This window comes from Gadus morhua, chromosome 15 (assembly GCF_902167405.1).
Source record: "Gadus morhua chromosome 15, gadMor3.0, whole genome shotgun sequence".
Lineage (NCBI taxonomy): Eukaryota > Metazoa > Chordata > Actinopteri > Gadiformes > Gadidae > Gadus > Gadus morhua.
In genome coordinates, this window is record NC_044062.1 from 5,706,971 (window position 1) to 5,733,436 (window position 26,466).

A 26,466-nucleotide genomic window follows, 5' to 3' on the forward strand; every position below is an offset into this window, starting at 1 on the left:
AAAATCCAAACACCCTCATTCTCATTGCAAGACCTAGGTCCTACACATTTCCAAGAAATTCCACCTTGTAGTTTTTGGAGGTAAAGGACTCAGTTTATCGTCGACTCATCGATATTATATCAATGTTCTTTATTGTGCAGCTTACAGTTGTCAACAAAAAGTGTGTTGAGTCGGATGTACCATTTGCCTTCATAAAAGGGTCCTTTTTTATAGCAAAGAGAGCCCCGATACAATACCTTTTTTATCTTATTGATTCTTACTTTTCTGACCTATAATATCTCGTAAAAGATGTGTATAAACATGTACATAAGAAAATGTACAGATAGCCACTTAAGTCGTGAAGACAGAGTGCGACAGCCCTTAAAAGAATAAACCGCCCCAAGCACTTAACTCATCTCTCATTCTTTAAAGGTCAAGGTGTCTGATGCTGCTTTAACGTTGCGTAGAAGAGCAGACAGAACCCATGAAAGAGATCTCGTGATGCATGTCGTATGAAACGAAAAACCAAAAGTTGTCGCCAAGCTGGTCAAAGTTGCACCGACCAAACCCGAGCTCCGTGGGGCGGCGGACCTGTTGTATTCTGTGTTTTGATCGGGGTGAACGCGGGGCTAGATAACTCGGCTATGAGATCGAGCCCCATCGGCCAATCAGGATGGTGGCAGCAGCAACAGCAGCGGCAACAGCAGATGTTCAATGTGGGAGTTGTCCTGCCCCCCCCCCCCCCTCCCTCCCTTCCTCATACCCTCCCTGTGTGATGTGCACAGAATCAATAAATACATCAATCAATAAATACAGACGAGGGAGAGAAGCGTGCGAGAGAGAACAGAGAGATGGAGAGAGAGAGAGAGCGAGAGAGAGAGAGAGAGAAAGAGAGAGAGAGAGAGAGAGAGAGAGAGAGAGAGAGAGAGAGAGAGAGAGAGAGAAAGGGGCTTGGCTGAGAGTCAAGGGCACGCGGCCAGCGCAGTACTTTTTACTTTCCTGACATGAGGCTGAGGCAGGAAGGGGATGAAGTGGGAGGCACCGTGTGTGTGTGCGGCGTGTGCGTCAGCAGATCCGTCTGGGACTCCCATGCCAGGAGGAAGAGCATGTGGTTCTTATCTATGGGAGGGATTGATCCCCTGAATCCCAAACACTGACTATCTGCCACTGGTGGACAGGGGGAAAAACAAGGGAGGAATGGGGGATTTCATCAGCATTAATGAGGAAAATAAGAACAACTACTATTATTATTGTTATCGGACGCTATTATTCATCCGTGTGCCGAAGATTGGGAGACGGTGAGGGAGAGCGTGTTGGCTTGTATAACGCATTTGTGAAAATGCATTTTCACACACACACACACACACACACACACACACACACACACACACACACACACACATGCACACACGCATGCAGGCACACACACATACACACACACACACACACACACACACACACACACACACATGCACACACGCATGCAGGCACACACACATACACACACACACACACACACACACTGTGGTTAAGTCCTTGTGGCCAAAGGTGAATGGCGTAATGAGACGAGAAAATCAGAACAAGAAAGGCGTCCAATCCTGGGTGGGGTCGAGTCCACAAAGCTCCCAGTCCCAGTCTTATAGCTACAGCGTCCAATGTTCTGGTTCTACATAGATGTCACAAAGCCATGCTATTGTTTGAGAAGTAAGTCACGACCGACCATTTTTTTTTAAATGTTTGCAGTGTTTCCCCCAGAAAATGTCTTAGTCAAGGTGGTTAAGGAACAGGGGTGGGGGGGGGGGGGGGGTAGGGGGGGTTGTCTCCGTTTTAATTCCATTCAAAAAGCTTTATGGCACGACCATGGTTGTGAACAGTATTACCGATGCATTATTTATCTTTATTTTTTATACCTGATGGAAGTATTTTTTCTTTCCCTACGAGAGTTTTTTACTTTGTTAATGCAAAGTTTTATTTATAAAAATAATAACAATAATAATAATAATATATATATATTTTTTTTCTCTAAAATATATATATATTTTTAGACATTGGTAGTCAAGGCGGGGCCCTATTGTTGTTAAGGCGTCCGCCTTAACCATACAGTGCTGGGGGAAACACTGGTTTGATCGATGTCAAAGCCGACCATATCGGCTGACGTATAATTAAAATCACACAACGTAGACCGCCCCGCCACCCCTTTACTCACTCTCCATCATGAATCTTACAGAACTATCCCAGGGTCAGACATGCAGGTTCTGTTGGAAGCTGCTGTTAATACAGAGTCTATAGGCTTCAGGGTATTCGATGTGTACATCACTAGAGCATAGTTAACTTAGCATTAGCTTTCTCCACTGAAATGTAATCAGGCAAAATCAGTAAAATTCCGGTCAAAGCTATATTCATTGTTGCTGAAGTTGCATCTATAATACAGTGTACACATATATGCTACATAAATAGCTGCAACTCTTCTACCTGCCCTTCATTGTATGGCGATGTGCCCATGTGATGATCTGGACTTTGAAAATGTCATTAGCATTAGCTCTTGCAGACACATGCCCCTGAATTCTGAAAACAAACAGCACTGCACAAACATGCAGGCTACCACCTCCCTTGCTGAGTGAGAGACATTGCCATGGAAATGCAATTTGCATTATTTCCACTGCCAGGGTCCAGGTCGTTAGACATACAGGGTGGGGGATTCAAATGGGTGGCTGACATGCAGATAAGCCATGTCCCCTTGATTGGCTCGTGTGGTGGCAGGCTTGCTGCAGCGCTTCCACTGTGATGAGATGCATATCAGGTCCACCTTCAGACCCGACCCCCGGAGAGGCCATCTCTTCTCGGTACCAGAGAAACACCGCTATGAAGTAAGAGTTAAAGGGGAACCTCACCTTGGTCCACAACATCAGCTACGTTACCCCAAATTTTTTGCAGAGAAGTTGGACCATTGATTCAATTCAATTCAATTCACTTCAATTCAATTCAATTCAATTCAATTCAATTCAATTCATTCAAAGTGTTTATTGTCATATGCACAAAAGAGATGTTCTCAGTTGTACAATGAAATTCTTCCTTTGTTTCCACAGACTGAATGCCAAGATTTTTTTACAAGATAGATAGATAGAAGAAATAATACATTTAAGTTCAAATAAATAAATAAATAAAACGGAATGGTGCAAATCCAAGAAAGCCAAAGTGCCTGAGCAAAATGTAAACAGCTGCGGCAGTCCTGAGGTAGAATACTCCTTAACAACAGACTCCTATCTGTTGATTGATGCCATTTTTTCCAAATCGGACCAATGGACAACACGTATCCGGGCCAGCGTCGTCAATAGTCCAACTTTTCCAGACGGAAATGTCCAATGTTACAAAGGTTACACCAAAAAGCAACCGGTGGGCAACCGGTCTGTCGTTTTCTACCGAAAGAACATGAATGCATTCGATGTTGAGCGCTGCTGTGTGCACCTACTGGCTATAACAATCGCTCCATCCCTTCAAGTCCAAAAACATAGATACCTACATGGTCGAGCATTTCCATAAGTAGCGATTTTGGTTTGCCGCTGAATGCTCCCCACTAAGAAATCTCTCCTACGTTGAGGGGGGGGACTCTTGTTTAACGTCGAGACCTGTGAGTTTACAGCACTGGAAACCACAACAGCCCCCGGATGGCGTTCAGAGTACCCATTTGATACTCGTTTATTTATACTCATCTGAAGTACGTCGTGCCAGTTATGGATTACGAACCTAGCCGATGATAAAGTGCCCTAGCAGTGCGGGCCGAAGCGGATTTCTTGGGAGTCAGCATAATTTCCCCCTCACACTGTAAACTCTGTACTTCCCAACACACACTCCCAACACACACAGACACACACACACACACACACACACAACCCCGGAGCACACATCATCGACGCGCTCATGTTCCCTGTTCCACATCTGGACCGACAGTGAACTCTGCAGCCCCAGCTAAACAGGCCATCGGGGACGTGGTGATGAGAACCACAGACCCTGGCCCAGATCCCTAGCTCTTCCCCGACATTGTGCTCCTTTATGAGCCACCATCATAGGGGGGGACCAAAAAAAAAAGCCCACTTGTATATGCGGCCCTTTTTTTCCATCCCCTCTCTCCCAGTTGACTGGGAGGTCAGCGGGAGGTCGGACTGGGAACCGATTCCCTTCGGACGCTCGGATCCCACACTGACCCGGCGGCGATCCAGAGCGCCGCTCGGCGTGAACGGTTCACGTCACACAACGAGACGACCTGTTGTGTTTTCCGTTGTGCGCCACGCAACGCTTTTTTTCCTTCCACCGCCTGTAGACGCCGGGGACACGTGGCGGCTTATCGAGATCCGCGTGAAGCGGTTGAGTGCGGATCTCCGCCGGCTTGAGTGGGGGAGAAACGATCTGTGAGGGAGTGGATGTGGAGCTCATGCTGCTGTACGTGTGTGTTCAGAGAGGCCTCTAGGTGGACGGGGCGATGGTCGGAGTGACTCTACCACTGGCTCGCTCCGACACAGGGAGAAGATGCCATGCGGTGCAGCAGGAAATATCCAGCAGGAACACATCCTGCCAGACAATGCACCTTTCTTCACAACGTTAAGTTATTCCTCAATGTTCAATTGGATTTGATAAAATGCCTAAAAGATCACATCAGGGCTGACAAAAAAGTGACCGGCCTGAACTATAACGCAGATATGTTGGGCATTGAGTTTCACACACACACACACACACACACACACACACACACACACACACACACACACACACACACACACACACACACACACACACACACACACACACACACACACACACACACACAAACACACACTGTGTGAATAATAACAGGCTTTATTATCACAGGACTCGAACAACACCGCTCAAACTTAAGTTTCTGCAATAAGCACGGTACGAAATAACACAGATGGGAACAATTATGACAGGGACAGGAGGGTAACTCACAGACACACACACACACACACACACACACACACACACACACGCACACACACACACCAACATTTGTTAAAGATAGGACCCTTTATTATCATCTAAACAAAGTAAGAAATAAGGTCATAAACTTATAAGAAGGGAAGTTATGTATTGCAAACCTTGAGTTTGGGTTTATAGGCTACATAACTATCGACATATAGTCCATTAAGTTTGTGTAGCTCCATATCAAAGACTGCCAATAACCTTTTAAAGACTAGGATAGTATTAAACTCTACAATGATGTTCTAAATTGTACATTAGGCCAACTGCCAATGGCCTAATTAAAAACACTAGAAAATGTCATTTTGCCGGCGTTCATAGGCAACAGGCTATAACTAATCCAAAACACAGTGGACAAGGAGTTATACACGGAACTGGAGCATTAGATAATGATTGAATGACGTGTATGCAAATAAATAAAAAAGTTAATGTTTACTCCCATACGCCTGTGCTGTCATTATTATTTCACTTTACTATGATGACCTCTGGAGCCTATTGTTCACCTTACAAACAGTTGCTTTGAAAACGCTAGAACAGTGGAAGCATTCTGAAACCCTAAATTCTTGTCCTTTTTTGGTAGGCCTATTCGTGCGGGCGGGATACCTGCATATCTCCATAATGCATTCCATGACCACAGTTTACTGCTATGCGTATGCTTTGGCATTATCGAGCAAAGACACACTCGAAGCTGTTATCACGGTTTTGCAACCAGAAAAGGTCAACCGAGGTGCCATTCGACCACTGGCCAGCCTACGGTTGGTTTAACAGGGTTCAACCAAAGTGCACACCACGGTACAGATATGATCACAAAAACGTGTGATAATTGTATTTAACCAAAGGGCAGCATTAACTGTCCACTTACAAGTGCGCATTAAGAATCTACTTTTAAACCATAGCGCGCATTGTTATCCATCAAAAAAACAATAGCATATTTTCTAATAAATAAAAAATATTAAAAAATAACTATATGGCTTTACAGTTGATTTGTAATTTGTACAACGGATGGCCAAGGGTAGCCAGAGTTGTGCGCAGCGGTGCACGGAGGCACGCGTGCACGCTGTCTAGACCCGGCTTATTGATGCCATGTCTTACCCAGGATCTGCCCCTCGTCCTCCCGCTCCGATCATCCACTCAAGGCGAGCTATTCATAAACCCGTTTTGACGGATTTTACCCCCAAGTGAAGGCATGCGTTTTACTGACCCGTCTACAAACGTGGTAGTGTACACACCATCCTAGCGTCCCCACCCTGTCCAGCTCTGCTCCCCATCTGTCATCCCTAAAGTTGAGCAGATCTCCGTCTAAATAGCTCAACTTTCGCCCGCGTTAAGGTGAAGGAAATACGGCCAGCGTTAGCTTGTTTTAATGTCACACGGTTGAGCAAGCTCCGGGAAGGAACAACATCCAGTGAACAATCCCCCCTGAAATACGTCTCCTCGCTTATACATACGGTGTGCCGGGATTAAAGTTGTACTCTTATCATTTGAAGTGTAAATCGAAGTACCTACTTGCACCGAGAAAACAGTCCGTTAACCTTCTGAAACAGCTTGTTGAAGACGGGCCATCTTCCATGTCGGACCGGGAGCGTAAAGAGGGGGAAGCTACGGAGAGAAGCGCGCCGTGGATCAAACTTGTGCGTTCGGCAGCCCAGCTGCAAACAGAGAAACGTCCAGAATGCGTTGAGATGAAGGAGTCCTAGTGGTCCACGCCTGAGTGGTACGATGCCGTGAGCACGGCTACGGTAGGAGCGATCTGCCCCCACCCCCCTCACACACACGCACACGCACACGCACTCACGCACGCACACACACACACACACACACACACACACACACACACACACACACACACACACACACACACACACACACACACACACACACACACACACACACACACACACACACACCGCACCACCACCACTCGCCGAGGTGTAGCTAAACTACGGTCCGCCTCCTCGGCACGGCGTCCGTGGATGCGGACGGCGGTTAGAACGAGGCGACTACGCCGCGGAGAGAGACACGAGGATCCGCAGAGGTGGCGTCGTCGACGCTGCTGCCCAGTCCCGGGCTGCTGCCGCTCTGCTCCCGGTTGTCGAGGCGCACGGACCAGAGCCACATGCTCTCCAGAGAAACGAGGCAGAGGAGAAAAGAAAAAAACGACTTATCCCGGTCGATGAGGAGAGTGGAAAAGATGGGAAGTGTTTTCCTTTTTGTAATTTACGGACACACCGTCCGCGTCCCACAGCAAGGACACGACGATACCGTTGCGTTCAGTGACGGGCCGGACGAAGCAAACAAGCCGAAATGAATGGGACTATTTGCATTCCCAGAAGAACGATAATGGCACGGTGCTTGGATGCAAAATGGAGAAGTGGTGAAAGGAGCTTCTGTAAACACAGTCAGAGCAAGCATCTCGATTCAGTCCTGCCACCTTGTCCATGTCCAACTGTGAAAGCATCTAGGCTACAAATTACAGTTTGCCAGGCACGACTAGTGCCAAGCATTAATGTTGATAAGAAGAATGAAACCCACGTCAAACAGGCATACGCTGTCATTCACCTCACAGACTGCAGTGTGTGTGTGTGTTTGTGTGTGTGTGTGTGTGTGTGTGTTGAGTGAGAGATTGTAGAGTGTGTTCTTGAGAGAGAGTGGGTGGGGTGGGGGTGGGGGGGAGAATACAGAGTGTGAGTGTATTGCAAAATTAATCTATACTCGTAATGCATATCTATTTTGGAGCAGTTATATATTTCGATTGCGCGATTAAAATATGTCCAGACATTTGCAGATAAAGTTGACCTCAAACTCAATAGATAGATATTTCTTTGGCCAGGTGAAGTAAGCACAAAAGATAATTCACAATCAATGTCAACACAGCAGATCTCTACCAGTAGAACAATGCATTAGATTACTTAAAATATATTTCCCCATGATTGTGAAAATCAGTGAAAGGATTTTGCAATTTCTATATAAATATTAAGACATGCCATATTTGAAAAGTCAACACCTAGCTTCTGGTGAGATAAATCACGTATTACCAACGGGTAATAAAAAGGAAGGAACGGTGCATTGTGAAGCTGAATTGAAATATAATTCCAACAAATACCAGTGCTGACTGTGAATTCAGACCCCTATTTCTTAATCCCAAAGTCTGCTATATAGGTGTAATAAATGTCATTAATTTGTGTCATAATATGTGCTGGGTGAGACGAAAGCAAAACAGCCCCCTCATATATCGGAGAACAGTACAGAGGACAGTACAACCATCAAATGGAATACTTGGCCTATTAAAAAATGATCTTGGTACAAGTCCAAATCTGCAAAATAATCAACCAGTATTTTCCCTCATACCTCCTACACATAAAAATGAATTTTTTTTAGATTTGGAAAATTAATGAATCCAAAAAATACAAGAAATACTGAAAAACACTGCTGTCCAATATTGTGAATGGGGTTTAACAGCTGAACCAAAAACATCACTCTTCCTCTCTCCCTCTCTGTCTCTCCCTCTCTCCCTCTGCCTCTCTCTCCCTCCCTCCCTCTCTCCCTCAGTCCTGAGTGCATCTGGGGGATCTGTGCGAGGGGGGGGGGGGGGGGGGGGGGGGGGGGGGGGCAACATGATACGGCATAAACATCGCAGGACATCCATCCACACTGACGGCCGCGACATTACATTCTGATCGTATCTGAAGAGAGGCGGCGGAGCCAACACGCTTGGGGGGTGGGTGGTGGTGGTGGTGGTGGTGGTTTCTGGTGGGGGGGGTGGGGGTTGTGGTGGTAGTGTACTACGTCAGCGTCGGCGCCATCAATCACGGGCATTCCAGCAGGCTGAGGCAGCTGCTGCGATCAGAGGTCAGCCGTAGCGTTGTGTATTCGCACTCGTAAGAGGCGGTGGGGGGAGGGACGGTCTCCTCGATGTCATTATTTCTGTTGTGTTCCTGCGTGATTGGTCTCGGAGGCTCGTGACGCAGCCCTCTTGCTTCACCCCCTTTGCGTTAGAGCGCTGAACCTCTCGGTTAATGCGTGGCTCCTATAGGAAACACGGCATGGAGATCATAAGATGGCGTGTGTGTACATGTGTACATGTGTCTGGGTGCTGGAGATCAAGTCTGTATAGGGAACCACTGTTTGGATCGGTGTTTGGGATGGCTAGCCACAATAGCTACTGAAAGCTGACACCAACACGCGATTTTGGCAACATAGGAGCTATAGAGGAGCGGGTTAGAACAATTCTCTGTATCTGGCTTCAAACCATAATAACCACATTGCGATGTTTGCGTCAACCATTCAATGCAATGGTACAAACAATGTGGTGTGCATCAAAAAAAACACTGAAAACATATGTCCACAGTTGAAAATTAGCTCTTCGCCCACCTCTGGAGCTTTTGATGAGATGGTTAGTCCAAATAATGAGGATTCCCTGTGATACCGCTCATCCTTACATCAACGTACAAATTTCAACAACTCAACAGCCACTCAAAGGCCAATGTCCGAAGCACTGGACAGAATCCCTGCCGTAACGCAGTATCATTATTTACACATCGTTTATGAATGTATTCTCTCCAATCTCGGAGTGGAATGGGCTCTGAAACATAACCTCTCCATGGCGAAGTCAAAGCAGAACACCACCTTCAGACGAACGTGGTTGAAATGCCCCAGTGGCATTGCGAGTGAGCCACTCACAAGTGGCCTTCACCGCGGTGCCCTGAATGTTTGGAGATCTGGCGTCCGCTGAATGCGGGGGGCTGCTTGTCCCTGTTATCCCACCAGCCGCCGGGACGCGTGGCCAAAATAGCTGCTGCCTTATCAATCCCAGGCCCGAGGTGGTACCTCAGATAACACACCTCCTCCCTTCACCCACTTTCACACCTCCACGGGTTGGCTGTGTACCCCGCTCAGACGAGCTACTCTGACATGGCCTTCGGGGGCACCTTAAGGCTGCCAGCTGGTGCAATAGAGAGGGCGTCATGCAAAAGGGGTGCAGCATAGGTGGCACCGGGCTGAGGAAGAAGACGCTCACCATCGGTGACTTCAGTCGGTCCTGTCCGTTTCGGACCCTTGGTGTCCTTCTGTGTATGTTTTTACCGCGACAATTTCTTGATAATCTTTATAATCTACAAACTGTGTCAAATCAACAGTTATATCTTTGAGGTACCTCTTTACAGATGGTAAATTAGTCATCTTTTTACTATATGTGCACAGATATATAACAATCTAAATGTTATTACAATTACAATGACCCAATGAACTCACAAGCAGTCACGTATATCAGGCACAGGTTCCAAGGAGCCATCGTCTCAAATAGCATGCAAACCAAACCATGCTCTAATCCGTGCTAGCTGTCCAGCCATGGGGTTACAATGAGCCATGTAAAATAAGACCTTCCTTTGGCATTGTGTTGTTGTTTAGGTGTCAAGCATCAGTCCTCAACTCATCAATTTTCATTAGCTGGTTTAACGTCACAAGAACCGCGCCAAAGGGAAATGTGCCAGGGTTGAGATTAGAGGAAGTGTTGGAACTCCCCCCTCCTCTCGGCTGATTCAAACTCCTCTACAGCGAGCAGCACAACACACCCGCCTCTGGCAGCGAGCTCCCCCTGACAACGCATGGCTAATGTTGTGGGATGTGCAAGGCAGGGTGAAGATCCCATACTATTTTTTGATATTCCTTGACATTTCAATTTCACCGGCGTGATTTGCTCTGGGTTTTGTATTAGGACATGTATGCCTCAACCGTGATGCCAAAAATGGTGTTTTGCTAACACGTACAAACCATGGCACCACTACCTGTCACAGCCTCTCACTTCGGGGAGACAGCAGTGCCTTCCGATGGAGATCCTGAACTAGATTAGGTGGAGACAGTGAGGCGGCGGGGATTAGCCTGTTAGATAGCTCCACGGGATTAACAGAGAATGGACTACTGGGCGCCGGAACCGGAGCTGGAGAGGGGCCCGTACTCCACCTTCAGAGAGGAGGAAGCCACGGCCCCTGGGGATTCTCCAAACAGTTCCAGTGCTCCTCTGGCAGAGAGGTGGTCACTGCAGCACTGGTGTTGGGCAGGTTGGTGAGCTGCGTGAGCCTAGCGTCGTCTCTGGAGAGCGCTGCAGTGCGCTGTTTCAGGCGAACGGTCGCCTAGAGTAGTGCTAGAGGTCCCTGGTTTCAGCCAGGAGCCAAGGATCTGCTGGGCATCTGAAATGGGGCGAGTAGCTTTCTCCAAAATGGAGTTCCAGATGTTCTATTAGAGCTTGCGGTGTTCCAAATAGGAGGGAGTCTGCGTCGTAACCTCAGGGCTCGGCCGCACTGAAAGGGAATCCAATCCCGGGATTGAATAGGCTGATTGGTGGGGGTGATGTAGAACGCTTGTGTTTATTGAATGAATTCGCTTGTGTCCTAAGCTCCCTCATAACCAGTGTCATCAATGTACGAATGTCATCTACCGTCCATTTAATGTTTACATTATGAAATCTAGTGCCCAATCATTAAATGTGAACAACATGTAATCTAGCGCCCATTTAATAAATGTAATGAATATAATATAATGACTGGACCTCGACCCCAGTGTACCAAATGGCGAGGCTGAGGTGTGTAAGGTGCACAATGTTGAGGTGCGTGTGCATCGGTCCGATGTGAGGGTGCAGTGGTGATATGCGTGTGGACAGTTCAGGTGTGTGTGTGCACAGTACAAATGTTTTTTGCACACTTCTGATGTGCGTGTGTACGTGTACACGTGTATACAGTTATACATCTGCAATAAGCCATCCCATCATCTGGGTTGCATAAGACTGTTGCTTCTGTTCTACGCAATCCAATAAGTAGGCTACGTTCCATTTTCAAGTCACTTGTTGTGTTTATTTTTCTCTTAACACCTCCTACATTTAGTCTAAAGTCTCCAAAGCCACCTACAGATTCATCAGGCATCAGTTCCCATAGTGGGAACTGATGATAGATGTTTTTTTTTAAATAAAACAGATTATTGGTCTTTCATGGGTGATTGCAGTGGCACCAGTACTCCAGCGGTGGCGCTGTGCCGTGGCACTGCTGGACGCATGTGGGGGGAAACACTGCATCCACCAAGGCTTGAGCGTTCCCTGTGATTACAGCCTTGCCCCAAACCCCTTCTGTACCGCAGTTCTCCCTAAGCACTTCTTAATTCAGGACACTGTGTGTGTGCTTTCAGATAATTGCAGCACATTTCCACCAGGTCCACGTGAAACTATAAACATTAGAAAGGGATATGCAAATGGGAACAAAGGACACACACAAAGACATAGACATGCGCACACACACACACACACACACACACACACACACACACACACACACACACACACTCTCACAAGTACACTTGGTGCATACAGGCATGAGTGTGCAGGCAGACACACAGCCACACACACACACATTGAGCACACATGCTCCAGTCTCCTCTCCAACCCCCCCCCCCCCCCCCCCCCCCCCCCACCCCAGCTGAATAGTCTGTTCTGACAAACCACAGGACAGCCGGGGCATTGACGTCACTGGCAGGCCATGAAGATACCGAGTCCCCAGGGGGGTGCGTGAGTTATGCACATCTTCACAGCGCTGCCTGCAACTAGTCCAGCACCAATTAACATGTTACTGCCTCTGTTTACCCTCGGCCGTCCAAAAAGGAAAAGATAGAAGGAAAGGACGTTGATACTTTGTGCAGCTTTTTTTTTGTGTTTTGCAGCTGCATTGCAGTCGGTCTCTCCGGTTCGATGTCTGTGTGCTACGTCACTGGATTGTTATTCATTGGGATCGATGGGAGATGCTAGCATGAATCAGGTTTATGAAAAATATACATGATAGCATCTTCCCACTAATAATAATAATTGCAGGGGGAATTATAAGTGTTAGTTATACACAGAGAGATGTGTGGATTTTTGCTCATTGACTCATTGTGTTCTCAGGGCTAGAGTCAAAGGTAACTTGTTTTACAGCTAATGTTCGTATTAGTCACACTTTTAGGTGCTATGATAGTACGAACACAACAGGACAGTCGCGTGTCAGCACACGATCTGTGTTGAGGCAGACTGATTAAGAGACACCCGAGACAGTTATTCATTTCAGTCACTTTCTCTCTATCTCACGTCATCCCCCCCTCTCCCCTCATCTCTTCAAAAGGTTGATTCCACCTAATGGTAATAAAATGTAAAATATGAAATCGAACATATCAGAAAATATTAAACTATAATTATCTACTCTATTTACAGCGGTTCTGGGACCACTGCAACTTAATATGTCCCCATCAAATACATTTGAGTATGGAGGAAGTCAACAAATTAGAAATGTAACAAACCAAATACCTACATTTTTTAATTAACCTATTACAAAAGCCTGCCACAATAAAACAATGTTTAAAATTTCAAGAAGCTGCAAGCTGTAGAAATAAAATATTCTGTTGCAATCCTTGAAATAACATTTACAAGCACATCCACCAAACAACTTAAGGAGGAGGGAGATATTAAAAATAATTTAAATAATAAAATAATAATAATACAATAATATACAAGGTTGCAGAAAGTTTGTGCCTTGTTTGTTCTCCAGAGATACTTTTGAAAGGAAATACAATTTCTATTTTTCTTTCTCACACAACAATACGATTGTGTTGCAACACAAAATACGTACAAAAGTCCTTCTTCTTTTGATACGTTTTCCAACAATATTCTTTCATATCAACATGACACAGGAGCCTCCAAAATAAAATCATTCTCATTCAAAGCAAAACAGCAATAAAACATCTGAAAAAAGAACACCGGTAATAAAACATGACTGCATAAAGGCGTAAGCCCTGATAAATCTATAACTTAAGAAAAGTAATGTGCTGTACCTAAAAAAAAAGAGGAAATAAATATCCTTGGTCTTGCGGAGGTTGGAGACCCCACTCTGGGCTGCCCTGCGAGGCTGAATGTGAGGAACACGTACGCGGCCTAATATGAATAATGAAGCAGGAAAGAGGACCGGACAACCTTTCCAAGTAACCCATGAAAGTACACCTCAGGCTGCAGCTGCTCAACAGCTCACTCACCACGGCTCAGAACACAGATTCGTTCGCACATTATCAGTCAAGTTTGTATTCAGGGTCTGTCGTGTGCTACAGTGCTAAAGTGTATGGCAAATGTGAAATGTTAAATTCAGGGGGACCTTCTGTGGTGCTATGAGCCCCTCTCTCTCTCTCTCACTCCCCAGCCCCTTGCAGCCCATTCACAAAGCAGGATGAACCATGGGTAATTTGAAACAGAGCCCATCCGGGCACGCATGCTGTCAGAGGCCCATTAAACAAGCGCCCTGCGCTTCGCTGTGGGTTGTGTATCGCAGGGTCAAGGTGAACTGCCGGGATGGTTGCTAAAGCAAAGCCACCAACGCTCTCGCTCTCTGATTTACACGTTTACAATTCACATAAACACACACACACACACACACACACACACACACACACACACACACAAGGAGACGCCGGTCGGATCAACCACACGCAAACGGTTGAACTAATGGAAACGTGTGAGTCACAAAGCGTTCGACACGTTTCAGCCTCGTTATCTCCTGACCCTACATGGCTTTTCTGATGTTTTTGTGTTTTTAGTACACATGAAGAATGGCGTGGAAAAAGGTGGGAATGGGGATGAGATTGAGAATGGGATTGGGAATTGGATGATAATGCGAACGTTAATGGAAATGTGAATGGAAATGTGAACGATAACGTGCACGAAAATGTGAACGTGAACGAGAACAAGAACAGCTTTCCAGGGATGACACACACGATGACGTCACCCAAGAGGCTGACGTCCGACCGCTCCTCGTGACACGCGCCCAGGTGAGCGTTTTAAATATTTCAAGGACGCACACTCGTTTAAATAAAGCCACTGTAAAACCCGCATGTGATTTACATATTTTACAATTTCGACATCATATCCTTGTGCACACACAGTGTCCCCATTCTACTCTCCGCATCCGCGGGACCGAGCTTTGGGCACGGCCGCCGTAAAACAAGGCCCACACGGAAGAAAGCGAAGAAAAAAACAACAAAGAAGAGGGAGAGAGCCTGATGAAAGAGGAGACAGGGGGAGCCGACCGAGGAGTGGGAGGCTGAACCGGGAGGAGGAAGAGAGGACAGGTGGTGCCTCGTGCGCGTGTGAGGCGGTGTGGGCCGCTGTGCGGCGAAGCCGCTTCTGAACAACCTTCTAAATGGGTGGTGGAGGTGGAGGAGGTGGTGGAGGTGGTGGAGGTGGTGGAGGTGGTGGAGGTGGAGGAAAACAGTAAAGGAGGCGGTTGAGTGTGTGTGCGTGCGTGCGTGTGTGTGTGTGTGTGTGTGTGTGTGTGTGTGTGTGTGTGAGTCTGCATGTGTGCATGTGTGCATGTTTGTATGTGTGTGTGAGTGTGTGTGTGTGTGTGTGTGTGGGTGTGTGTGTGTGTGTGTGTGTATGCGTGTGTGCGTGTGTGTGTTGACGGAGGGAGGGTGGTGGTGATGGTGGAGTTGGTTGGCTGGGGGAGGGGATGGGGAGGGGTAGAAGAGAGGGGAATGGGGATACGGGTGGTGGGTGGGTTGGGGTAGGGGGGGGGGGGGCTGCAATCTGCGTCAGAGCAGGAGCCAATGAAGTCAGAGCGGGAGCATGCTTCAGCAGGAGACACTGTTACTGCCACTCAGAGGGGCGGTCTGGGCGTGGTGTGTCCCCTGCGTCACAGAGCTGGCACACATTACGCTCGCCTTGGTCCCTGTGACAAACACACACTCACGCACGCACGCACGCGCACGCACACACACACACACGCTCACATACACTCACACACACACTGACACACGCACACACACACACACACACACACACACACACACAATCTCACACACTTATAATCCAACACACACACACACGCACACACCTACGCACACACACAAACACAGTCACACACCTACGCACACACACACGAGTGTGAGTGTGGAAGCCGTGCGGTTGACATGTGTATTACGGTTTGACGTATGGAATCTCCCAGTCTACATGTCGTAGACGACACGTGAGATGATGTGTGCTTGGATGCATGATCTTTATTCCTCACACAAAACAGAGTGGCTGTTAATACATCTCCTGCTACGTAATAACTACAAAAATAGGCTTTATTTTCTATTGAATATTTAACACTACAACAAGACTTTTTGACTTTTGATTCTGTCTTGCAAATATTTTAGCATAATTTGTGTTATAAAAAATTATATTATTAAGTACAGCCAGTTCCGCCAGTGACATAATTGTTAATACAATTAATAAAAAGGATCCATTCAAAACAGATTTAGCATGTTTAAAAACTAAAATGGAGGTTAAGTGTCGTTATCACTGAAAGAGACTGTTGGAAAAAAAAAAACATGCGCACACACACACACACACACACACACACACACACACACACACACACACACACACACACACACACACACACACACACACACACACACACACACACACACACACACACACACACACACACAGACACAATCAAACATTTTCTTCAATTTCAGGTTCGATACACAAGGGCAGCTCGTGTGCTGGCAGCTTCCCTGACCTAGAGATTAGTACCGCATGTAACTTTGGAAGACGCTTATGACTAGTAGGGCCATGTGGTTGGGAGGGGGGGGCAAGGCAAGGGGGGCAAAAACAAACACAGCTCGCTGCCGTACGGACGTCACACATGTATAACGCCTCACTGTGCAATCTCTTTAAAGCGCCTGAGAGATCAAATATGCGCACACTCTCACTCTCTCTCTCTCTCTCTCTCTCTCTCTCTCTCTCTCTCTCTCTCGCTTCCTTTTGCCACTGCAGAAATCCATTTTATATGAAATTGTGACGACGAAAAAGAAAAAGAAAAAAACATGTATTTTTTTTTTTTTTCATTAGGACAAATTGCATTCGTTGTAGCTCTGGCCGTCCGTTGCGGTTTCTTGCGAAGGCCTGAATGCACGAGCTTTGACATGATTGGGAGTCCTGGGGTTTCTTTCAGCCCGCTGGAGAACGGCGTGATGAGAGCAGCAGCTGTAGCGGGCTTGACGGCGATCCAGCGCCGTTGCTGTGTGAGGTGACGCAAGCAGGGGACCTGAACCGTGACCCAGCGCGGCGCTCCTGCTCCGTGCTACCGCCGCGTTCGCATGAAATATCCCTCCGCCTGCCAGCCATCAAACTTCAATGGGATAACTGACGTGCGTTCCTCTCCAGTGGTTTTTACAGTTGATTTGACGAAAATAAGGGAAATAATATTGCCAAAAAACCAACAAGCAGCAGCGTGTTGCGTCTGCCCACTCGATCTACCCCCCCCCCTCCCTAGAAAGAAACGAAGGAAGATAGAAAAACACGGACACACACCAGGACAATTCTGCCATTAGTTACCGGTGTGTGACGTCATGCAGCCTGTCAGTGGGCTTCTTGTAACACTAGCTGCTGTATACATAGCGAGGTGCCACAGAGAGAGGCCTCTCTCTCTCTCTCTCTCTCTCTCTCTCTCTCTCTCTCTCTCTCTCTCTCTCTCTCTCTCTCTCTCTCTCTCTCTCTCTCTCTCTCTCTCTCTCTCTCTCTCTCTCTCTCTCTCTCTCTCTCTCTCTCTCTCTCTCTCTCTCTCTCTCTCTCTCTCTCTCTCTCTCTCTCTCTCTCTGCTTGTGTCTTTAGAAGCACCCCACTAAAGAGTCAGAAATAGGGGACAAATGGTAGGGTACAAATGATGTGTTTTGTTGCATCCAGTTAATGAATTGCATGACATGAAAGTACTAGTTCTACTAGTTGTTGAACTTTCTCGGCTGGCCAGATGTACATAATATATAACTACACGGAATGTGTCGTGTTTGTTCAAGCACAGTAATCCCCCCAAACATCACGAAATAGCAACGAAAATATCACAAACGTATTGTTATTTTTCAAAATATGTGACAAGACGTCGCTTCGACAACAGCGAGACCGACCCGACGAACGTCAAAGACGAGTCACGACGTTCATAAAATATGATTATGAATAAAAAATAAATACACAACAAACAAACATCCGTCCCATCGTAGGGAAGACTAATCCGGGCTCCCAGACGGGGTACGCAGAGAGAAACCAAACTGTGTGTTGTGCTGAAGGAAGGCCTGTGCCGAATGTCAGCGGCTGCTGGAGCCCTGCCCGGCCCCAGCCCCCGGCCCTCATGGGGGGGGGCCAAACAAAGCGAGCATGAATCATAGGTGAGAAATATGGGTGATGACGTAGAGGGCCCGTCAGCCCCCCCGCCCCCCCCAAGCGAGGCCTCAGAGCTGGGGCCAGCGCTGGCGGGCGGCCACCGGGTCACTGGCGCTGTTTACTGATAACACACCGACCCATACACACACACACGGACGTATGCACACGCATGCACACACGCACGTGCACACGCGCACAAGCATGCATAGGCACGTACACACACACACAAGCAAGCATACACACACACACGCACGCACACACACACACACACACACACACACACACACACACACACACACACACACACACACACACAACACAAGCATGCATACACAAACAGGCATGTACACACACACACAAGCAAACATACACACACACACACACACACACATTTTGGCCGTGACTGCGTAACACACTCACATGTTAGTGTGCTGTGATAGACAGTCAGACAGACAGAAGGACTGATACACACAAACACACACACACACACTTTGCCCTTGTCTGCCTAATAGGCTTGCATGCTTGTGATCTGATAGACGGACAGACGTCGTACATCGATACACACAAACACACTTCGACATACAAAAATAATATTAATAATAAGACATTGTCCCATTTTGATGTCAACATTGTGCCAGTGAATGCCAGCCTTATATGGGCATAACTTACAAAGGTGAAGCTACAAAGCTTCGCTCCCTACTGCAAGCAGGGCTCAAGGTTATGGTTTGTCTTGTTATACGGCCCTGCGAAATCCTTGTAACTGTGAAAGCAGTAAAAAGACAAATTACTTAACTTGCCAACTTAGATAATTGAATTAAATCAATAAATACCCCTTGAAAGCCAAATGTATACCGGCAAAAACTCATAAAAAACCAACCAACTAAAATATAATAACTCAAAGAATGGGTTTCCTGGTTTGCGTTTTTCTTGGACTCTGGCTCGACCTAGTGTTTGACAGTGAGAGAGATCCCAAGAGTGGCCAATGAGAGGGAAAAATGAAGGCCAGCTGTATGTTTAATAAAATGCGACACAATGCAATGAATCGAATAATACATCACAACATTATTGGGATGTAGATTTGACTCATTAAAAACAATCTGCCTTGAGTCTTGCAACTCCTAACTGAACCACTAGATGGTGATCTTGATCAGCGGGACCGCGCAATGGATCGCAGGCACTCATCAGCGCTACAAATACTGCTTCCATGTCACTAGCTGCTGCTGCGGCACCGAGGTCCACAAACAAGGAGATTGGTCGGATTACGTTTGCAAGAAATGATGACGAAGAAAGCGGGTGAGAGACACTGTGTGTGTGTGTGTGTGTGTGTGTGTGTGTGTGTGTGTGTGTGTGTGTGTGTGTGTGCGTGTGCGTGCGTGCGTGTGTGTGCATGCTGGCTTGCAAATGTATAAGTCTGTGCATTATGTGTGTGCACTGTGTGTTTGTGTAAATGCATGTTTGTGCATGTGATCTTGTGGCTGTGAATGTGTGTTCGTGTGTGTGTGTCTGTGTGTGTGGGGGGGAGGGGGAGGTTCCTGTGGTTGCAGTGCTAAGTGCTGAGAGCGTTTGGCCATGGCAGTGACGTCAACCGGGGGGCATGCCAAGCAAACTCAGCCCATAAGCCTCTCCGCCGCTCGCAAACTCTCCCAGCATCCCGGGCACACGGCCAAGCTAAAGAAACACACACACACACACACACACACACACACACACACACACACACACACACACACACACATGGTACACCGCTGGAAAGCTACGACGCTACAGCGTGAGGGTATGAAGTTCCTCAGTTTAATTCATTAGGACGGAACAATCCACTAAATCCCAAAATCTATTCCCCACACACTGGTAAAGACAGCCGCTACAGTGTCAAAAATATACAGACGGGGACCACAAAGCTTGGTGTGGATTTGGAGGAAGAAATGTTTTACTACGATAAAAATGTTTTACTGCATGACAGGAAAAATATAACTATGTTTGGGTGTTGAGTAAGTCTATTCTAAAATGTATATTTTCACCCTTGTGCTTTTTATTCCCATGTTTTTAACTGGCATTAGCTAGCAGCAGTACTCCTGCCATTCTCAACAAATATGATCTACTACTCTCAACTCAAAACATATTATTTACTACGCTCAACTCAAAACATATCATCTACTACCAGAATCTCAAAACGTATAAACTACTACACCACTCTGAATACATATCATCTACTACTACCACCACCATCTCAAAACATATAAATTACGACCCCACTCTGAAAACATTATATCTACTACCCCCATTCTGGGAACATAAAAACTACTTCCCCAACCTCAAAACATTATATCTACCCTAATCTCAAAACATATCGACTAACCCAATCTCAAACCATATAAACATACCTAGTACCCCAATCTCAAAATATATGTGCTGCCCTAATCCCGCAAGATTTTTTCAAAACCCTCATTACATCTCATTACATTTACATTTATTTATCTGTGCGCTCTTGACCATTGTTGAATGCAAATATGCACTTATTGTGCATTCGAAAATTAAAACATAACAGAACAATTACACGAAAAATTTGTATACAGTCCAAACACGTGGCAGCTAGGAAACCCAACGTGTGCCATTGTTCCCTCTCTTTCTTCCATCAACAACAACAACAACAACAGCGCCCTAGAGACGAGACGAGGAGGACCCCACTTTGCGTTTAAAAAAAAAAATAGTGTAATAATAATTATAACAACAAGATACATTAAAAAAATTACAAATTGACTAAACAGTACCAGTGAATAGTTAGTGATGATCCTGCTATGTTCACGTCAAAAGGCAGTGAAGAGGGCTGTGTAGACCTAGCAGGTCTGATGGAACGGATCACCGATCAACATCTGTGGTGGGCCTCATACCAAGAGGCGGGACAATACAATAACCCCCCCCCCCCCCCCCCCCTCATCCCGTTATGGTACAGTCCACCGAAGCCCATTCATTTTGAAGTTGGCATGATGGAATCCATTGGCCCACTAGGGATCTCCCACCAACTGCCGAACCAACTGACCGTGGCGTACGTTCACCAGTCCTGTGGAGTCGTGGATATGTGTCGTCCGTATTCCATTATGGAGCTTCCTGGGTGTTTAAGTGCTTGCAGAGTATGTATATGGATGTATGAATACATTATAGTCTGTTTTTTAAGCCTTCAATTTAGACTTCAACGTTATTTTTTGAAGGGTATAATCCACTTCTAATTCCAGTCCTACCGCCCTTTACCGTTTCAGATAAACAAGTGCATCTATTTATATGAAGTATTTTTCTTTTGAATCTTAGTCATCCAACATAACCTGATTCATTCTGCTTTCAATTTGGGCATTCATTTCAGTTTTTTTAAATATTGCATGCTCAACGTCATGATCCAAGCCTCCATTGAAGGCGATCTGGGGGAGTAAAGCTTACTGGACTCACTCTGGCCGTATGTAACTCTGGCCGTATGTAAATATGGCGGGAAAAGGAATGTGCGTGAGCGGAACTGCAGTGCGATCGGAATGGAACCATTGCACTGTGGCACGACTGGAGTGGGAGTGGTTTCAGAACATACCCCCCAAGTGGAGTCAGATGCCAGGGCACAGTGAGGGGAGGAAGAGCCCGGTTCTCTCTCTCTCCCCCCCCCCCCCCACGTCAGCCAAGGGAAACTCCCGGTCTGGCTGGAGCCCAACTAGGAGGAGAGCCAACGACTTTGCCCCCTACAATGCAACAGGAAGGGGTAGCGAGGGGTTGTGGTCGACACTCTTTCAATGTAAGCATGTTGCCATGAGACATTGGCAGGTGATAGATTGAAATAAATTGGTGTTTAATCATAGAGAGAAAGAGTAGGCCCATGCGACACAAATGTTCTGCTGTATTTTTAAATAAAAAACGAAAGAACTAAAGAAAACTAACTAAAGAACTATTAAAGAAAATAAACTAAAGAAAATATTTTTTTTTATGACATTTCCATCGGGTGAAGCAAATTTAGCATTGTGAGACAAGAACTCTAACTTTAACCTATATGTCCTACTAATAATCATATGCTGCACGGGATCATTTCACATACATATATTGTTTTCCTCTACGTTTGAATGAGATAACCTATTACTTTCAACCAGGGAGAACACTAACCTTTTGGACTCCATTGATCCCTTTAAGAGCACCTTGATCAGTGGGCAGTCAGTCAGGTCAAGACCCCATTGGTCGGTTAAAACGACAATCCCACATATGCCATGCCCATTGGTCCAGGCTTAATACCAGCTTGTTTCGTCATCCCTTCACCAACTTCCAAAGCCACCTTAATACTTCAATACTTACATCAATACTACCACTTCAATACTAAAAATACTATTAAACATTATGTACTTGAACCGATAACGGCAATGTCTGCCACATGTAATATATTATATGGATGTTTTACATAGGTGATGGGTCATTTTCTCCCTCTTTCCATCTTCACCAACAACTCTTACACATCAGAGGCCTTTATACCACAAGTAATTACAACTCATATTGAATGGAATACACATCAACTGTTCAAACTCATCATGCAATTCTTTTTTTATGGTATCAGCTTACTTTACTGACACAACCATTCAACCAATCAGAGATGAGCCACTGATGTAATGAAACGGTCTGTCTGCATTGTCTGCAAGATTGTAATAATGTGATTAAATGTTGTCTCTCCCTGGCCTGCACTACTATTTTATCTAATTGAGTATAATGATCAATACAAGTCTACATCTGCTGGCTCATCACATCCCCAATAAACTCATGTTGTTAAGATTGGGACCACAATATGCAGAGATATATACTGAATACTAACGGAATATATCATCGGTTTCAAATCAGCTGTTACTTATAATCGTTGGAAATCATATCACTGAAGTACAGCGTCAAATGTAATCATAATCAATGGTTTCTGTTCTAGAAGAACAGAGGGTGGAGTTGGGATCTGGTTTTCCAAAGAGACAATATATTCCCAAGGTGATACTTAATTGCTCTGAGCTATCTTTCAAATCCGCAACAACTCTCCCCTATTCGGCCTCTTGATGTCATTGATGTGCTGGAATAGCCTGCATTTCACAGAAAACTAATAGCGGCCTTGCCAACTATGGCTATGACGCAGAGACATATGTTGTAGTCTGGCTAACTTTAAGGCTGCTGCGCTGACCGGTTCTGATCACCTACCTTGATGACTGCATCCAGCGGGCGCGAATTCCTCAACGTCGCCATCCTCAGGACTTTTCCGTTTCTTCGACATTTGTCGCGCCGTGTTTTGAACCGTTGGCACCGATCGACCGATCTAGACCAAGCGGGACCCGGTCAGCCGGCGGGGTAAAGGACACATACAACTGGCAGGGGGAGGCGAGGAAATAAATAATGCTCAGTCCCATTCATTCAGATCCCTTGGCTTTGTGTCCTTTCCCCCCTCCGATGTTTCTATAGGAGCGCAGAGTTTCCGTGCGTCCTCCGCGTTGGAGGAGACCCGTGGAGGCAGCGGACGCTCGTCCATGGATGAGACCGACCGTGACGGGAGAACGCGTGTTATCAGAGATGATAACCGGGTGGGGGCTAGTCTTCTTGACAGATGAAAGATATCTGCAGCAGGGTGATTTGTGGATCACGTGTGACGAGGACCGCACCGAAGCACGCTCCGAGGGAAATTACGCACGAGTAGAAACTTGTTGATCCCCAGTCCATTCGGCCCGGTCCTTTCCTCCTCTGCCCCTTGGTGGGTTCGGTACCAAGACGAGTTCGCACGTTGAACTCTGCATTGATTGATCATTGATTTGAATAATTATCCGCGACGTCACGTCAGTCTAGTGTCAGTCAAAGTCAAAGATGACGCACAGCCACCACACCGAGGAGTCCCGCGTGCTCGACGGACATCTTGACGGACCCCATCGGACCGAATCGCACCGAGGCTACCCCAACTTCAGGGCACTGGTCTCCTCACTGCATCCGTGAGACGTGAGCCGTGCTTCTTTTGTTAGAACAACCGCGGGGTGCGTCCAGACTCCAGAACGGCGGGCGCGTGTCGGCAAAGAAGCCCAACGCGTGCCATTGTTCCCTTTCTTTCTTCCATCAACAACAACAACTACAACAACCAAAACAACAAAAAAAGCACCCTAGCGACGAGACGAGGAGGACCCCACTTGGCGCGTGCCCTGTGTCTGAAGCTAGCGGACTACACGTGGCTGCTCTGTAGCATCCGAACTTGGGAGCGCGTGCGTCACTCGTCGAAGGCGCGAAAAAGAACGAGTGGTAAGTAGGCTGAAGTCGAGTACAGTACAGTGTAGTGTAGTACAGTATAGTAGGTACACTGATACTACAGACTGGCGCTACTCACGTGGGAGACGCCAGTCTGGTTTCAAATGCGTGGATTGTAGTTCCCGCGTTTGGAGGAAGAGAGGTAAGGCGCTGACAGCCGAGGTCCACACCCGCCCCGCGCAGACCAGGCCTGGTAGACATCCAGGGTGCAGACCAAGCCGGGTAGACGTCTGGGGTGCAGACCAGACCGGGGAGACGTCCAGGGTCTAGACCAGACCGGGGAGACTTCCAGGGTGAAGACCAGACCAGGAGGGAGAGACGTCCAGGACGCAGAACAGTCTCGGGTCTTGTATTGTTTCTTTTAGGGAGGGCGGGAAGTAAACGACTTATTTTAGCTTCTTTGTTTCTCCTTCTTATATTTTCGACGGGCTACGGATATTAGCCCACATTATGACAAATTGTTGCAAGACAAAGTCACTGGGGGGGTGGGGGGGGGGGCTGAAACCAGTTGAGCAATAAAGACACCCTCCCCTTTTTTTTAATAAGATTATATGTTAATTAACTTTCACATGATGATAATGAGGTGGGGGGGGGGGGTCAAATTCCACGTCACACCTGGTTCAGATTAGCGGCGGTTCGCTCGAACTAAAGTGTCTTTTAGCGATTGTCGGGCTTCGTTCTTCGGGGTGTGTGTGTGTGTGTGTGTGTGTGTGTGTGTGTGTGTGTGTGTGTGTGTGTGTGTGTGTGTGTGTGTGTGTGTGTGTGTGTGTGTGTGTGTGTGTGTGTGTGTGTGTGTGTGTGTGTGTGTGTGTGTGTGTGTGTGTGTGTGTGTGTGTGTGTGTGTGTGTGTGTGTGTGTGTGTGTGTGTGTGTGTGTGTGTGCTTAATGAGGCATTGTGCGCGAGCCGCCGACGTACGACGTACAACGGTGTCGTCTCAGCCCGTGACGCGCGCGCCAAGGCAAACACTTTGCTGCTCGCTCTCCACTGGCCCGCGCGCGCCCGTCGCCCCGCCCACTCCTCTTTCACTGCAGCTAATGACGTCAAGAGATGCTTGCGTCAATGCTCCCGCTTTGACAGAGGGCTTTCTCTTTTTTTTTTCCCCCGACCGGATCATAATGGGATTATTAGACTCGGAGAAATAACCCCAGCCTTCAAGGCTTTTCAGATTTTTTTAAGTGTGCCATTATCGCGTATATTATTCTTACGTTATAGGTTTTTTATTTCTAAGAGAGCAAATAAATAAACAAAACATTACTAACACCCTCTGTAGTGTAGCCTGTTTATAATTCAGCAGTAAATATATAACCTATAATGTCATATATATATCAAAATATTACGTCTATTTATGTCTACATTATATATCTTTAATTGATCACATATGGCGTCTAGTCTATCAAGGAGAACATCGCCCCTCCGATTGAGCAAGACATTGCTTCAGGAACACTCCTGAATTTGATCTTCTTTAACCCATGGAGTGTCATCATCACATCGCTGAAGGTAGGACAGTCATTCTGTTAAGCAGAGCTTCACCTGACTACTAAAGTCTGTGCATAAACCATTTTTTACCCATCGCTAGGAGCCCAGTATTTACCCTGCAGGAGCACAGAGTCCCCCAGCCACTCTAGACACACACACGTCCAGACGCAGGGGGCCGCTGCCCGCGTCACAACGCTCACGCAGACGTCGCCCGCGGCTACGTCATGGACGAGGATGAGGCGTCATGCGTCGTGAGTGGAGGCTACCGACGCGTTTCGGTAATCACTCCCATGGAGCCGTTGACAAGAGGCCAGCTCTCTGAAGACGAGAGGCTGGAGGTCTGGAGGTCGAGGTAGCTCCGGCGTGCGTCACAACGCGCTACCGCAGACGGCGAGACAGAGAACGTATTCGTGTCAACGTTCAATGGGAATTTAATGATCTAGGGTGAAACACACCCTTTGTTTACACTTACTTGATTGAATGTAGTACCTGAATTGGAGATACTACACAAACCCTTTCTAATCTGTGGTTACTGTGTGCGTGT

At 46.7% G+C, this 26,466-nt stretch overlaps 1 protein-coding gene across 3 annotated transcripts in view; it reads right to left on the reverse strand.

Annotated features, from left to right (window-relative positions):
* pde10a (phosphodiesterase 10A) overlaps positions 1–24,819 on the reverse strand; it is a 59,119-nt gene extending 34,300 nt beyond the window's left edge. The window contains exon 1 of one of the 3 annotated variants that reach the window (XM_030379075.1): positions 23,363–24,819. In XM_030379075.1, coding sequence (XP_030234935.1) covers positions 23,363–23,435 — 73 coding nt within the window. In that variant the 5' untranslated portion in view covers positions 23,436–24,819. Of the gene's footprint in view, positions 1–6,477; positions 6,754–23,362 lie in introns of those variants that run through there. The other 2 variants (XM_030379074.1, XM_030379076.1) reach the window with 2 other exon arrangements.
* Positions 24,820–26,466: the final 1,647 nt, after the last annotated feature.